At 36.9% G+C, this 13,355-nt stretch overlaps 1 protein-coding gene across 1 annotated transcript; it reads left to right on the forward strand.

Moving 5' to 3' along the window:
• The first annotated feature begins 3,370 nt into the window (after positions 1-3,370).
• Positions 3,371-13,107, forward strand: LOC133097276 (N-acetyllactosaminide alpha-1,3-galactosyltransferase-like 1). The gene is made up of 4 exons (XM_061199176.1): positions 3,371-3,423; positions 4,626-4,673; positions 11,858-11,998; positions 12,441-13,107. The coding sequence occupies exons 1-4, from the start codon at positions 3,371-3,373 to the stop codon at positions 13,105-13,107; spliced, it is 909 nt and encodes a 302-aa protein (XP_061055159.1).
• The last annotated feature ends 248 nt before the right edge of the window (positions 13,108-13,355 follow it).

Genomic DNA, 13,355 nt, shown 5'->3' on the forward strand with positions numbered 1-13,355 from the left:
AAGGCTGAGCATTCTGGAATCAGACACTTGGATTGATGGCCAAGCTTCCACAAATTAGTCTGTTATTAGAAGGTGGCAAGAAGGTTGTTTTCTACTTCCCCCCAAAACTTTTTATCCTCTTTTTTTCTAGGAGGGAATGAATACCAAATGGAAAATGCTGTTATTGATGGCATTTGCTTTATCCTTGATGTTGATTAAGCATCATTTTCGGTAAATACAAAAGACTGATGAGTTATCTTTAATGATTGGCAGAGTTGATCTAAAATGCTAAGTGTTGCCCCAAAATATTAATAAATATTCCCTAAAGTAATCAGAAATTACTTCCCCTTTGGGGAACAAATCGAATCATAAATATATTAATTCTTTCATTTTTCAACATTCAACAAATATTTATTGAGCACCTTCTTGGTGCTAGGCCCTGTTCTAAGTGCTGGGAAAACAGGAATAACACAAAGTGACTGCTCTTATGAAGCTTTACATTCTAGGTGGAGAAGATGGGCAATAAGCAAAGAAATATTCAATATAATGTCAGGAGCATTGTATTTTATGTAATAATACTATGAAGAAAGAAATTAGACATGATAAGAGGATATAGAGCATTGGGGGCTATTTCAGATACATTTTAAACTACATTAAAGTTCCATCTAATAGGAATAAGATTCAAAGTAACCTGCTACAGAAACACAACTATACTAGGAAACAAATTTTTTAACCTGCTAAAATTCTCTCACATAGAAAAACTCAAATTCTTCCCGCCTCCATGCCTTCCTTTTTGATCTTTTTAAAATAAGCAATGCAATGCTACTGGTACTATTTGAAAGTCAGCTATTTGTGGGAGCTAATGTCTTTTAAAATTAACCCTATTGCTTTGGTATCATGTTCTACATGTTATTTGCCCTCCTGAGGTGTTGTGCCTTAATAGAAAGGGCTCGTGGTCACTTGTAACAGTATTAATATCATCTTTTTGAAGATAATGTGCTATCTTAGTCGAAAAAGAAATAATAGATCGTAAGCTCATTTCAGGCCTGGATTCCAGAACTGGAATGTCACATCAGAACTAGATGCCATGTATTCCAGAACAGGAGTATTGTGCCTGGCATGTAGTAGTTTTGTAGTAATTATCTGGCTAACAAGTGAGTGAATGAATGGATCTGAATTCTAGATTTTTTGTTATTCAATTGCAATAGGCATTTGTTCAAATTTAACACTAAAATGCCTTTTTTTCTTGTATCTAAAGAATAAAGAAGAACCTAGAGAAGATTAATCTCTGCTGGTAAGAATCTTTGTTCTGTAAGTACTTTACAAACTGTATGGAGGGCAAACTGGCTGCAGTCAGGTGGATTCTAATGGCAATGGCAGTCAGAAAGAACAGAAAACTAGACTGAATTCTCTAGAGGCAACCACTGACAAATTTCTTGGGTTATCAGTTCAGAAATATTTTGAGTGTATATGGACATCTCCCAATTTTGCTCACTTGACACACTCATTTGCTTATACCAGATAAGTTTTTGACATTTTCTATAGTTTAAGTATCTCTGTCCAGGATGATATTTTTCTTTAGATTGATAGCCCTCTTTAGTCAACCATGTTTTCTACCATTGACCATTGTGTAGAACCCAAGAATTAGTGAAAACAACCTTAAAAAAAACAACTTTTTTTAAAGTTCTCCATTTGTCATTGTATATTTTTAATAAAGCTGGGTGATTTGGATTTTGAAAGAGCACAAATACTGAGCAATCCTATAATGAAATATCTTTGGCTAAAAACATCTATGAAATGTCAAAAAGGATACACTTTTAAAGGTTTTACATTTAATATTTGATTTTGAAATAATTATAGATTCACAGGAAGTTGCAAAGATAGTACACAGAAGTCACATGTACCTTTCACCAAATTTCCCTCAATGTTACATCTTTCATAATGGTAATCTAATAAGAAAACAGGAAATCAATGTTGGGACAATGTATGTGTATAATTATATGACATTTTATCACATGTGTAGATTCCTGTAACCACCACAGCAATCAAGATACAAAACTATTCCATCACCATAAAGATCTCCTCTGAGCTACCATTTGTAGACCCACCCAGTTCCTCTCCCTGACTCTCCCTAAACCCTAGGACCACGAATCTATTTTTATCTCTATAATTTTGTCTCTTTGAGAATGTTTTATGAATGGAATCATATGGTATATGATCTATTGAGATGAGATTTTTTCACTCAGAATAATGCCTTGAAATTCAGCCAGGTTGTTGTTTATATTAATAGGTCATTCCTTTTTCATGCTGTGTAGTATTCCACGAAGGGATGTACCAAAGTTTGTTTAAGCATTCACCTATTGAGGGACATTTTGATTGATAGTTCTTACTGCACGTGAAAAATACTGTTCTACTTCTTTTTGGGTCCAGGGTTTTGGATAAGAAATCCACTTTCATTCAAATTATTTTTTCCTTATAGGTGAATCATTTCTGACTGCTTTTAAGATTTTTTCATCTTTAGTTTTCAGAAATTTGACTATCATGTGCCTTAGCATGTATTTCTTTAGGTTTATCCTGTTTGGGATTCACCCAGCTTCTTGAATCTGTATGTTTGTGTCTTTTGCCAAATGTTAGGGAGTGTTCATCCATTTAAAAAATAATTTTCAGCCCCACCTCTTTCTTCCCTCTGGGACTCCAATTAAATGAATATTAGGTTTTTTGTTATAGTCTCACTTGTCTCTGAGATGCTGTTCTTTTTTTTTCCAGTTTTTTTTCTCTCTGTTGTTCAGCTTGAGTGATTTCTATTATTCTGTCTTCAAGTTCACTGACTCTTTCCTCCATCCTCTTCATTCTACTGTTAAGCCTATCCAATGAGTTTTTATTTCAGGAATTGTATTTTTAAGTTCTAAAATTTATATTTGGTTCTTCTTTATATCTTCTATATCTTTGATTTTCTATATCTTTGACTTTCAACTTCTTTGCTGTGACTTTCTATTTCTTCATGTTTCAAGTATTTGTAATTGCCCACTGAGGCATTTTTACAATGGCTGCTTTACAATCCTTGTCAGATAAAACTAATATCTGTGTTATCAAGGCATCTGCATATCGTCCTTTCTCATTCAAGTTGAGGTCTTCCTGATTCTTGGAATGATGAGTGATTATTTATTGAAACCTGGATATTTTGGGTATTAGGAGACTCTGGATCTTATTTAAATCTTGCATTTTCACAGGCATCCTCTGATACTGCTCCAGCTGGAAAATGGGTTGGCACCTCCCTATTACTGTCAGTTGAGAGGTGAAATTTCAGGTTCTCAACTCTGCCTCTATTGGAACTTAGTGGGGAGGGGCTCCTTGTTACTAATGAGTGGGAATGAGAGTTTAGGCTCCCCACATGGTCTCCACTGACACTGACCACAGGGAGATGGCCACAGCTGCTGAGCAGTGGTGAAGGTTCTAACCCCCACTAACCTCCTCCAACTCCACACCAGTGAGGAGGGTTGGGGGAGCCTCATTACAGGCTGGTGAGGGTGGAAGTTTCAGTTCTCCACTTGGTCTTTGCTGGAGGGATGGATATGGGGTCACAGCTTTTCTGTGGTATTGGGCTGGAGTAGAGTGAGTAGTGCCTAAAAGTTTTCTGCCTTGCTAGGCTGCCCTTTTCCTAGTCCTTTAGTTGTAAAGAGCAGGTTTTTCTCAGGGTTCTTTTTGTGTCTATACCCATTGGCATTTCTGGGTTGCTGGCTTCTCTTGCACTCAATCTGGGATACATGTGGCAGAAAACCCAAGGAACTCACTGCCATGTCGATCCATGAGTTCTGAGGTGCCTACCTGAACTGGCTTCTTTGCTTTCAGAGTCTTCTTTTGTTTGCTCTATATATAATGTCCAGGGATTGTAGCTATACTTAGGGGTAGGAATAGGAAAAATTAGGACTATTCCATTTTTCTGGAAGCACAAGTCACTTAAAGTTATTCTTATTTTACAAAAATCCCCAGTTTATGAAAGGGAAGTTCCCTCATAACCTTGTCAATTATGTAATTAACTTAAAAGTACAACAAAACCTTAGGTGCATCCTATCTTTAAGTCGAAATCAAAGGTGAACATCTGGACCCCTACTCCAACCCCTTTATTTCAATACATAAGAGTATTTATCACATAATAAGCTACTAATGTTTGATAAATTAAATCTGTATTTTCTATGAATATACATTATTTTCTGGCTCTGTTAATTTTTAAAATATATCACCCCCCGCAAAAGAAACCATACTGTCCCTTGCCTTCCTGCCCTTGATCATAACCTCTTCACCCTAATGTAGCCCTTATTGTTCCAGACTCAGTTTCTATTTCTTCTCCAAGTGGTTTCCCTTAACCCCAAATTTAGGTTGGATGCCCCATTTATATGCTCTGTTTTCCCTATTAGCACTTATCACTCTGTACTGTAATTATCTATTTAATATCATCTTTCCTGCTCATCTATCAGCTTCCCGAGGACAGGAGACTATCTAAATGTTCATAGTTATAGAACCAGCACCAAATAGTGCCTGTCATATTATAACACGAATAATTACGAATATTATCATATTCGTAAGGTGCAACATATATTTGTTGAATGAGCAGATTACTCTTAACATGATTTTCATTTTGTACCCAGGGATCAAGAAGCAGGAGAACCTCAGCTCTCAGACTGGTTTAATCCTAAGTAAGAACCAAAAATTCTGCTCATAAAGTAATAATAATAATAATATAACTCTATTTGAATGGGGAAGATTTTTTTTTCATCATCAAATTTTAGCTAACCTGGGAGGTTTCCAGGACTTGGAATTTTTACTTTTAAGGCTTTTATATACAATCCTAGGACCTATTTATCAAGAATTAGGCAATTAAGGGTCATAATGAGAAAGATGTTTTCTGGTTTAACATTCCTGGTTTTATTAGGAGAAAGAAAAAATCTCTTTAGTAACAGCCTGAAAAATGCCATTAATGACTCCTCTTGATTTTGGCATTAACATTCGGGGGAGAATTTCATTCTTTATAATGGCTGTATACCATAATTTAAGTATTAGCCATTCACTGTTGGTTTTGTATTGTTTGCAGTTTGGGGGCTACTGTAAGTAATATTTCAACAAATAGCCTTATACATATGTTTTGTAAACTGCTGTGTGAATTTATCTGTAATATAAATTTCCATTATGGCATCATTGGTTTCAGAGGTTGTGAACATTTTAAATATTGCTTCAGGCTGCTAAATTGCCCTTTAACAATTATACTATTTATTTTCTAATCTACAAGGAGAAATGTTAATAATTTTTGTTTTATATATCTACATTTTATTCTAGTAGTATCAAACATTTTATTACTTGAAAAACTTAGTTGAAATATCTCAATTCAATTTGTATTTCTGTAATTATTATTTAATTTGAGCATCCTCTATGTTTACTATTTATTTGTATTTCATCTTATCAGAATTCTTTTTTATATTTATATTTTTTAATGGACTGCAGGTGCAGAGAATTAGATGAATAATAATCCTTGCTTCATGACTTACTCTCATCATTAGTTCATGCAAAATCCACTTATTTTATTTATTTGTGTGCTTTCTTGCTTATTTTTAATGAAGCAAAAATTACAACCTTCTATAACGTCAACATCTTGCTTTGTGTCCTTTTCAATACCCCCACTCTGTTTCCTTGCCCTAGTCCCTGAAATAACCACAGTCCTGAATCCTGGTTCATCATCCGCTTGTTTTCTTTTTTATTTTTATTCATTTATTTATTTATTTTTTAAACATCTTTATTGGAGTATAATTGTTCTACAATGGTGTGTTAGTTTCTGCTTTATAACAAAGTGAATCAGCTATACATATACATACATCCCCATATCTCCTCCCCCTTGCGTCTCCCTCCCTCCCACCCTCCCTATCCCACCCCTCTAGGTGGTCACAAAGCACCGAGCTGATCTCCCTGTGCTATGCGGCTGCTTCCCACTAGCTATCTATTTTACATTTGGTAGTGTATATATGTCCATGCCACTCTCTCACTTTGTCCCAGCTTACCCTTCCCCCTCCCCGTGTCCTCAAGTGCATTCTCTAGTAGGTCTGCATCTTTATTCCCGTCCTGCCCCTAGGTTCTTCATGACCATTTTTTTTTTTTTTAGATTCCATATATATGTGTTAGCATACGGTATTTTTTAAAGTATAAACTTATATCCTCCATGTGTATTCTGGAAAAGTCTATTTTAAAATTTTAGTTGTTCATATCAGTAACTTTATAAAGAGGATATCATGATGTATGTAATCTTCAGGGGTTTATTTTTTCCCTTAATATTAGATTGCTAAAATTCATCTCCAAATTGCATATCACTGACATTCATTTTGATGGCTGCATAATAATTGACTGTGGAAATATACCACAGTTTGTTCATCTACTGCTTCATTAAAGGGCACTTGAACTGTTTCTAGGCTTTTGCTGCTATGAACATTAAGAACTAATGCTCTTTTAAGATGCCTTTCCAGAGAGTTCAAAGAGTTTAAAAGGTGAAAAAAAATTATAGATAAAATAGCTGCCCAACATCTTCAACATTTGTCTCCCTCATTCCACTCCAGTCGTACTGGCCTCCTTGATACTCCTCAGGTACACCAAGCATGCTCTCACCTCAGGGCCTTTGCACCTTCTGTTTTCCTGCATGAACCATGCATCTTCTGTATAGTCAAATGGCTCATTCTCTCACTTCCATCAAGACTCCACACAAATGTTATTTTATCAGTGAAGCCTTCTCCAACCACCCATATAAAATGGCCCCTCCCATTCCCTTTTTCCCTCACCCAGTTTTATTTTTCTCCATTGCATTCATCAACATCTGGTATACTACTTATTTGCTTGTTTATTCATTTATTATCTGCCTCTCCCAATAGAAAGTGCCTAGAAAAGAATCCTAGACATAGCAGAGGCTCAATATTTGTAGATTAAATAAATACATGAAACCTTTTGACTAATCGAAATGACAGCATTTTCATAACATAACATACCATTACATAACAGTGGTAGAAGGCATTCTTTCATTAGAGGGCTTGTGTTTTACTATTAAGCATCATGGATTTTAGTTTAAAATGAAATGACCAGGAATTCCCTGGCAGTCAGTGGTTAAGACTCAGCACTTTCACTGCCATGGGCCGGGGTTCGATCCCTGGTCAGAGAACTAAGATCTCACAAGCTATGCAGTGCAGTCAAAAAAAACAAACAAACAAAAAAAATTAAAACTTAAAAAAAAAAAGTAATTGGGTAACATCTATTAAAAATGAACATACATAAAAGGAATCCTATTTCTAGGACTAGCTGATAAAAATAACAGCAACAGTACACAAAGACATAAGATTAAGAAAGTTTATTGTATCATTTTTCATAGTGAGAAAAATCCCAAAAATAAAATGAATACTTATTCGTAAGGAAGTGGCTAATCTCCACACTGTGGAATATTATGCAGCCATTTTTAAAAATGAATAAGAACTAGTCCAGATAATGTGGAAGGATTTTCACAAGGTTGTATTGAGTAAGAAAAACAAGATGCAGAAAGATGTGCATTATTTCATTATTGTAAAACAAACAAGATTTTAAAAGCCTGGATACATATGTGTATCTATGTATATGTGTATATTATACACATATTATCTATAGAATTATGTGAATATGGAGGAAAAAAGAAAAGAGCACAAACTAGGCTGCTAATATGGTGATCCAGCCAGGAGGCGGAGAAATTGTATACTGATAGAGCAGGAGTAGAGGTGGAAATTCTCTAGTACTGTTCTATCATGATTCTATCCATTTATAGTAAATTTATTTCCAATATATCACTTCTGATTCTTACTCCTTTTAGACTTACACTCAGTTTCCTAGAACTAGATATAGGTCAATATAGCCTTGACTTATAGAAAGAGTCCCCACCTTCTCTCTCCAGATACACTTTTTGAACAAATTATTCCCTCCCATATTATTATCATGATTCACATCTCATCAAATTTTAGTGACACATTCTAGCATCAAAGTCATTTTACTACCTATTCTCTCTTTTCTAGGAACATAAATATCTTCGGCCATATACATTATTTCCCTCCCTCATCATTGTGCTTCTTTCTATGTTACACCTATGATAGTCTATAGTAGCATAAGACCAGAATTTTATCTGTGTATCTTCTTTCCGGAAATTTTCGTTGTAAACAATATACTTCATGAGCAGGTCACTTTGTGTCCTGCTGAATACTATCTGCTCAGGCCTCATGAGGTGTTGTCTAAGCTTCTCAGATACTGAATATATCAGGGTATGAAAGAAGCAACTCAAGTGACATGAAGAAACTTTAATGAAGAGATTGTTAGCAGAGATTTGGGACCCAGCAAAGGAAATGGAGGCACACAGGGGCTTGCAACAGCAGGAAGCTGTGACCACCCTAAGCCTAAAGGGACAAGGGAAGGAATGGTGTTCCTGGAGACCAGGGATTCCTGAAACCATGAAAGAGTCACCCAGTAGAAGTCGCAGTTGTATATGGATACAGCCACTGTCAAGATCTCAACAAAGCTGGAAGAAAGAGAGGAGAATAGGTAACCTCTCTTCCTGCCCTCTGATCTTGTGTTGGGGCCTCCCATTAGAAGAACCAGTTGGAAGCCACAGAGCAGGGGACTGGATGACCAGTCTGCTTCCAGGACATAACACCGGGCAGAGAAGGTCTAAGGATAAATAAGGAGAAGGTAAATAACTAGCACAATCCCCTCTTTTGCCTCTTAGCATCAATTCTCAACCTTCACTTAGATGAAGAAGCTCATGTTCCCCAAACAGGAGAAACACAGTCCCATTAGCTACAAGGTGTTGTCAAGAGGTGAGGTTATGGCAATTCAGCCATATTCCCACCTGGAACCTAAATTGTAACAGCCATCTCCAGTGGTCTTCTTATAAAGTGGCAGAGAAAGGGGAAAAATATAATTAACATAATAAATCATGGCTACAATCCCACCTCTGTAGCTGTTCAGGATGTTGGTAATAAAAGGACGTAGTTAATAATCACTGCTCCATGGTATCCTTATCCTCTGCTAACCCCCTGGGTCAGCCAGAGTTCTTATCTGTTAGGGTGACCCAAACCTCCATTCCTGAAGATTCTGAGTCCTTTAGTGATACCAACTTATTGAGATGCCACAATTTCCTATTGACAATTATTACTAGAAATGGGAGTACTATTGGGCACCCCAGAGAATCTCTTGGGTTCTATATGCAGCCCTCCTTGCCATCATTGTGTAACTACATCTTAATATCCTCTTGGTGATAAAGATCAGCCACCCCAGCCAGTGCAGTAATGCCATTTTCTGCCTCTTAGCTAAGCAGCATGAAGAACCCCAAGTGACCTGCTATCAGGTTCATAGAACCATGACTTATTTCCTAGAGGAAGAACTCCTCCCTTGGGATCTAGGAGATCTAAACTCACTGAACCCAAGGTTACAACAATGGCAAGTAAACATTCTGTAAGTGAGTTATTAGATGCAATCATGAGCTGGAACATCTCCACACCCACCTTGCTTTTTGGACCGTGTATTTTAGCTTTGGAAGGAATGGTATCTCATATCGCACATTGATTCAAAACATGAATGGTATACAATAGGATAGTACCTCAACCTTTCAGGGAATTATCTCCAAACTATCACTGAAATTGAGACTTTCCCTGGCCATTCCACTTTCTACCGGGCCAGCTGCCTCTAGAGAGTGAGGCACATAGTCAGACAAGAGAACTTCATGGAATTGAGCCAAATGTCATTTCACCCTGAGATGTATACCTTAGGTGGAGGCAATGTTACATGTGCTATGATGGCAATGAATAAGATATCTGCAAGTCAACAAAGCTGACAGATTTGTAGGCTGGGAAAGCAAATCCCTATCCTGAACATGAAACATTTCCCTGAGGGAAAGCTGCTGTCCCTTTCATCATGGAGTCTAATATAATCAAGCAGCCATCAGTTGGCTGCTGGTCCCTGAAAAATGGTGTCATATAGTGGGCTCAGAGTTGGCCCCTACTGTTGGCAGGTTGGGCACTCATCACTGGGAGATATTCATGTCATTGAGCCCATCATCATCTCCACCAGAGTCCAAGTAGCTGGGGCCTCTTTGTATATAGACACTAAGCCAGCCACAAGGGAGGCTAAGCAAGGCATCTTGCTAACATCCAGAGGGTAGATCATCTTGTCGACCTGACTACTGAAAGCCACCTTTGCAGAGGATATCCTCTGGTCAGATTTACCTCCCAGGCAAAGAGTTTCATACCTAGCGTATAAATCTAATGACTCTAAGTCTCTGCTCTTACTTCGTCCTCTTCTGTTTTATCAAACAATTTCTAAACACAGGTTTTTAATTGCTTTCTGCTTTCAGAGACTCTTCTTCTTTCACTCTGGCAGCAAATCTTTAATCAGATCTAATGAGGAAAGAGAGATAATCTTCAAACCCTTTCATTGTCTTAAATAGACATTGATTTGCATCTGTAGCATGCCTAATTTCTAAGTATCATCACTGTGACAAGGATACATCTGGCCAGTTTTAAGGTAGATTTTGAGACTTACAGTCAAATAGAAGTGCATGACTATTAATTCTAAGAACAGAGAGGGTTTAAAAATAAATGTATAAAAAATAAAGAAATATATAAGCTAAAACAGTAAAAGGGTCACTTTAGAAGAATTTGTTATCATATTATTATTAATATACTATTAAGTGCTGCCAAATCCTACACTTGTCTGGGTCTGGATTTGTGATTAAAACCTGTGATCACTAATAGCAAAATGGCTTCTCACTTTGTATTCAATTCCTTCCAAAATGAAGGTCTTGATTGACTTTAATAGTTTAACGCCCTGCCTCCAGCCAAACTATTTATTATTATGAATACTGCTACTTCTGCTGTCATTTTGTTATTATTAGAAGCAAATCTAATGTCATTCTTCCTTTATGGACTTATCACGTTTTCTTCCAGGTTGTAGTGATGGGCCTAAAGCATTAAGGAGAAGGTGAAAAGAGATACTCTGGATCTTCTAGGAAAAGAGGAGGGAGAAAGAGGAAAAGGAGAAGTGGGGGAGTGGGGAGAAAGGAAGATATAAGGAGACAGTGGTGCTGCCTGCTTTAGGCAACAATCAGAGAAATGTTCAGACACCAGGCTACTTCAGTTTAAGCTCCAGTCAGAGCTCAAATAAAATAATCCCTGGGCTCAAAAGGCAGTATGTCGTAATGACTAAAGTATAGATTCTGAAGCCCAGCTGGCTGATCTTGAACCCTGACTCTGCCATTTATTAGCTGTGTGATAGTAAGCAATTTACTCAACCAATCTGTGACCTAAATTTCCTCATATGAAAAACAGGGATAATAATAGCACTTATAGGGGCTTCCTTGGTGGCGCAGTGGTTGAGAATCTGCCTGCCAATGCAGGGGACACGGGTTCGAGCCCTGGTCTGGGAAGATCCCACATGCCGCGGAGCAACTAGGCCCGTGAGCCACAACTACTGAGCCTGCGCGTCTGGAGCCTGTGCTCCGCAACAAGAGAGGCCGCGATAGCGAGAGGCCCGCGCACCGCCATGAAGAGTGGCCCCCACTTGCCGCAACTAGAGAAAGCCTTCGCACAGAAAAGAAGACCCAACACAGCCATAAATAAATAAATAAATAAATAAAAATTGTATAACTTTAAAAATATTAATAATAATAATAGTACTTATAGGACATTGCAAGGATTAAATGAGTAACGGAAAGCACTTAATCACCATGCCAGGAACATAGTAAGTATTTGATAATCATTGGCTATTATCACTTAGACAACAACTTTTCCTGTCATAATAAAGTGGTAGCTGCTTAACTTGTTTCTTGTCTGTTCAGCAGAAAACGTCCTGATGTAATAACAACAACTGACTGGCTTGCTCCAGTCATATGGGAAGGAACTTACAATAGACGGGTCCTGGAAAAATATTACAAAAGGCTGAACATTACCATGGGCTTGGCTGTAATATGTGCTCCCAGAAAGTAGGTGCTACTAATAGTCATCCTTTTTTTATTTTGGAAAAATGTGGATGAGCACCCATAGCCTTTCTACATTCAAAGAGCTATTCATATTTAACTCTAACCATTATATCTGGCTGACTGTATAATTATTTTTAGTGATTATTTTCTTCAGCTGTGTCTGAGTCCTTAAAACTATTTGGGAATCTTTTCATTAGTATCCAGTTAGCTTTCACAACAAACTCTATGGCTCTTCTCAGGCTCCCAAGCTCACTACATTCTCTTTCACTAACCAATACCGTTAAGTTCTAGACCCAACTGCTCTACTCTTACCTATTGATAGTTCTTAAGCAACAATGACACGTGTTAGACAGCATGTTTAAATGACAGGTAACCTCCTGATGATTTTTAGCAAAACAAGTCTTTTCTGTTGTGTATTTGTTTGTTTGTTTTTCATGTTCCACAGGTTTTCAGCTCGGAACTTGCAAGAGTTCATCCAATCTGCTAATAAGTACTTTATGGTTGGCTACAATGTTATCTTTTACATCTTGCTGGATAGCTTCTCCAAGCTGCCTCCCATAGTGTTAGGTCCCCTTCGAACATTTAAAGTATTTTTGGTGATCAAAGATAATATATGGGAAGACTTACATTTCATATACATGAAGAACTTACTTGGCTACATCATAACACACATCCAGCATGAAGTCAACTTTCTCTTCATTATGACTGCAAACCAGATCTTCAAGGATGACTTTGGAGTGGAAACCCTGGGAAAATCTGTAGCTCAACTTAGTGCATGGTGGTATTTTAAAAATGGTAAAGATTTCCCTTATGAGAGAAGATGTAAATCAGCAGCTTTCATCCCTTTTGAAGAGGAAGATTTCTATTACCATAGTGCAATTTTTGGTGGCAGAGTCCAGGAGGTTTTAAACCTCCTTAAAGTATATCAGAAAGGAGCTAATCAAGACACCGAAAATAGACTTACCAGCACATATGAACACCACCTAAACAAATATATTTTTATTAAGAAACCCACTAAATTATTATCACCAGAATACCATTGGGATCCAAGTTTTAGAACTCCTCCACAAATTAAATCTGTTAAGATACCATGGCAGTCAAAAAGTGTTTGATGGTATTATTATTAGATTTGTGGATTAACAAGTTCACTACAATAATTCCTCAAATATAAAACTCATTAAAATTGTCAGTGTTTTAGAAACTTACAAAAATGTGCAATCTTCCTAAAGAAATTGTTTTTCTCCTTCCAATTTTGAAACATCTAAATCTACCTATGCTGGATTAAGAATAAATGGTTATTAATTTAATGTTAATGCATAGTGATGTTATTATATATAAAATACAGATATATATATTATAA

This window comes from Eubalaena glacialis, chromosome 9, assembly GCF_028564815.1.
Source record: "Eubalaena glacialis isolate mEubGla1 chromosome 9, mEubGla1.1.hap2.+ XY, whole genome shotgun sequence".
NCBI lineage: Eukaryota > Metazoa > Chordata > Mammalia > Artiodactyla > Balaenidae > Eubalaena > Eubalaena glacialis.

Excerpts from the sequence above, each read along its gene's own strand:
- LOC133097276 (XM_061199176.1), top strand. The coding sequence starts at position 3,371 with ATGGTCTCCACTGACACTGACCACAGGGAGATGGCCACAGCTGCTGAG. Across the intron at positions 3,424-4,625 it reads GCCACAGCTGCTGAGCAGTG|GGATCAAGAAGCAGGAGAAC; the intron begins GTGAAGGTTCTA and ends TTTTGTACCCAG. Across the intron at positions 4,674-11,857 it reads TCAGACTGGTTTAATCCTAA|AAAACGTCCTGATGTAATAA; the intron begins GTAAGAACCAAA and ends TCTGTTCAGCAG.